Consider the following 3,614-nt stretch of genomic DNA (forward strand, 5'->3'; position numbering starts at 1 on the left):
TGAAGTAAGATCGTCTTAATCACAGCAGCAAAGGAGGATATAGCAGATTTTGCTAGCTCGTCGGGAAGCTTGTCGAGATAATCGTGCCATGCATGGAGAAGGGCTTGGATAGGTGGATTCTGAGCTTTTGGCGGGGACGAGATTTTCTCTTTTAGGTTGCTTTCAATGGGAATGAGATTTAACTTGAGCCAACTATTAAGAGCTTGGATGTACTGCTTCTGTTGAGTCACGAGCTTCTCGAATTGTGACTGCCATTCTTGGATGACGTTCCAAAGCTGCAGGGTGCGGTCGTAATGATGCTTGGTTGTTTCCTTATGATCTTGAGAAATATCTAGAGATTTGAGGTCTGTAACTATTTTCAGCTGGCTCTCATGATTTATGAACATATTCTCCCACATATTGGCCATCCTGAAAAGAAATCAAGTACATTAATTTCACGATTAAGATGAAGATCCATTTGTGTTGCAAATAGCTCTTTTACACATTTTATTAGAATAGAAAAAGAAACATGGTACATAGTTGGAATGACGGCAACAATCATGCCGCATAAATACAAAAATTTGGATCATGTAACAGTCAATACCAGAGCAAATATAAAAATAGGAAACCATACATGTATAGTGACATGATTATTATTATATTTATTATCAATAGTATCTCGTTGATTTCCCATTGGCAACACTTACTCAACAACAAGAGAAACAAGTTTTGGATACAACTGAGCATCGCGAATATGGTTCACTTCGGAAACTGTTGAATCCATCGACTGCATATCGACAATATATCTTGTGTGTAAATGACTTACGGCCGCTTTAGTTTTTCCTAATGATTCAACACTGGCACCGCGCTTCTTCTGCTTGTTCAGAACTGAAACTTTTCTTTGATATTCAAACTTCATAAGCTCACCTTGCTGTCAACAATGAATGAATTTTTAAACGGGCATGCCTTCATTAAGACCAACAAGTTACATTGTTACCAATAGAAATATTCTTTGACAAAAGAACATGTCAGCAATAAAAACTTAGCACTAAAATGAAAGTGAAATATAACAACATAATGGAAGATCAAACCAATGACAAAGCTACCTCCAAATATTGAAGATGACACCTACCTTGACCTCTTCATAAAGTTTCTTCTCCCATGCTAACAACTTATCCAAAACAGTGGCATGTGTTTCATACTCTTCTGAATCAAAATCATCTTTTGCACCTTCTCCACTGGATACACCCTTGAAGGACCTATTCCATGTTATCACTCGCATGACCCTAGCGGAATGATCAATGTGACCTGTTCATCATGTCAATGCACATTAGCCCCCAACCATACATGTCCATTCCAACTAACAACTAACTAAAAAGCTTAAACTTTAAGAGCAGTTACAACCAGTGTTTTATTAACCTATGAAGCACAAACACAAACATCAGACAGGACACTCACACTAACACTTCAATGTTGGTAATAATTTGAAAAATGGAAGCAATTGAATGTAACCCCGTGTGTTGGTGTCAGAGTTAGGCCTATGTCAAGCACTAGACATGCCTTTAACATTAACTATAAAGTATCAGTGCTACACAAGTTTTAACAAAGGTCTAGGGTCACAATTTGGACCCATGACATCAAGGTTTTTGACGTGCCTCTGCAATTGAGGCTACATTTGACTGCCATTCTCAACAATTACAAAAATTGAAACTGCAATTAAAAACCTTAGTCACAAATATCAACTCAAATTGAATGACATAACAGGAAACAGATCTAACACAAAATACTACATTGCAACAAAGAAAAGAAAATACCACGATTATCGGCGAAATTAGAATGATAATGCAGCCTAGTGGCTTCAAGCATCTTGGAAACTTCTTGAGCACACTCAGAAGCTTTAAGAAAATGATCATCAAGTGAACCTAGAATCTGGATGAGAGTAACAGCTGGAGCCACCTTAATTGAACTAAACTCAGCAGGAGCAGTTTTAGAATGTTCAATGTGTTTACTCTCTCTTATCTCTTCATCTGCTTCATGCTCCTTAGTGTACACTTCAACCTCCACTTTCTCAGGTGTCTTTGGTTCAATCTCATCTTCCACGTGTCCTCCATCATCACCGTCCAAATTATCATTCTCATTTTCAATCTCATCTTCTTCATTCAAAGAACCTCTTGGCAAATTCTCCATATCCATGAAGAAATAATCCCAAGCCATATTCTTCGATTCCGGCATAGGCGGAACTGATTTACTATCCGGCGGACTAGGCGGCGCGTGAACCGATCCGTCGCCACTCTTCCCGTCGTCCGTCTTCGCACCGCCGTCGTTTTCCTCAACAGTGATGACTGAGTTTCCCTTTTTGCGGTGCTGCAATGCCACCGGAGGTATGGTGACAGAGCGTTTGATCGAAGCAGGGGAGAAGTTAGGCGGAAGAGGCGGTGGCGGAGGGAGGTTATCTTCCATAGGCGGCGGAGGTGGCGGTGGAGGGTTTGGCGAAGTGTGAAGAGGCGGCGGGTGAAGTTCGATGTCGTCGAGGTGAGTTTCACCGTGAGCGTAGTCGGAGAGAGCGGCGCCGGTATTTTTGAGAGCCATAGCGTAACCGGAATGACCGGCGGCGAAGGCGTTACGAGCAACAACCGCTTCTCTCATCAGGTTTTTACGGTCTTTACAACGAGCCACTGATTCTTCGTTTTCTATTCTTGATTGTGCGCAACCCATTTTGGAAAAAAAAAACAAAAAAGATTGGAGTTATTGGTTGAAGGGGAAAATGGAATGTGTGTGAATAAAAGCGTTAAGATGTGAGTTTGAAAGTAAAACGACGTCGAATTGAAAAAGAAGGGTTTGATTAGATGGAGAGAAAGAAAGAGCATGTGAATGGTGACAAGTGAGTACAGCAGAGAGAGTGTGCAGAGAGTGATATACAGAAAGAGAGAGAGATTATTTGTTTAGTTTTAATTTTTAATCCTACTCGCTGCCGTTGTAAGCGTGCTGTCATATCTCGCCGATTTTAAAACAACGGTCATATTTTTCGAGGAGATTAAGATTTCTTCTCAGTTTAAATATGTTTTTTTGTTCGGTGTAAGAATATTTCTCTTATGGTTATTTAAATATTTCGATACGTACAAATCATTTTTTAAATTTTATATAAGTTAAATTTACTGAAATATTCGTTTTTAATGATATCCAACTATCGTCTGTTTTGAATTAAATAAAGAGTATATTTAGAATAGTCGTATTAAATGATTAATTAATTTATTTCTTTTATAATTATTATTAATTTTAATGAAATTTTTATTTATAATAGCATATGTATCTTAAGATGAATTTAACCAGAATAGAAATTTAGAGTGAACTTATTTTTGGAGTAAGAGATTTATGGATGTTTTTATAAAAAATTTATACTTTATTATCCTTATCATTTGTCAAAATATAATTGAACGAATCATGTTAAATATTACTAATAATCGATATAAATAAAGATTAACAATAAAAAAAATTTTAAAAGATGAATGAGATTAAAGATTTTGAGTTTTGCATTATTTTTTATCATTGACTATGTGTGTAATAAATTAATATAGTTGTTAAGATTACGTTTTTGGTTAGATAATTTTTTATTTGCTTCTGAAATATTTATATGT

At 36.9% G+C, this 3,614-nt stretch overlaps 1 protein-coding gene across 1 annotated transcript in view; it reads right to left on the minus strand.

Moving 5' to 3' along the window:
- Positions 1 to 2,945, minus strand: part of LOC101510604 (nitrate regulatory gene2 protein) — a 4,022-nt gene extending 1,077 nt beyond the window's left edge. Inside the window, exons 1-4 of the mRNA XM_073369313.1 lie at positions 1,794 to 2,945; positions 1,112 to 1,287; positions 687 to 910; positions 4 to 408 (exon numbers count right to left, since the gene is read on the minus strand). Of these exons, the coding sequence (XP_073225414.1) occupies positions 4 to 408; positions 687 to 910; positions 1,112 to 1,287; positions 1,794 to 2,694 (1,706 nt within the window). The 5' untranslated portion in view covers positions 2,695 to 2,945. The remainder of the gene's footprint in view (positions 1 to 3; positions 409 to 686; positions 911 to 1,111; positions 1,288 to 1,793) is intronic.
- Positions 2,946 to 3,614: the final 669 nt, after the last annotated feature.

The sequence above is a fragment of the Cicer arietinum genome, chromosome 5 (assembly GCF_000331145.2).
Source record: "Cicer arietinum cultivar CDC Frontier isolate Library 1 chromosome 5, Cicar.CDCFrontier_v2.0, whole genome shotgun sequence".
Classification (NCBI taxonomy): domain Eukaryota; kingdom Viridiplantae; phylum Streptophyta; class Magnoliopsida; order Fabales; family Fabaceae; genus Cicer; species Cicer arietinum.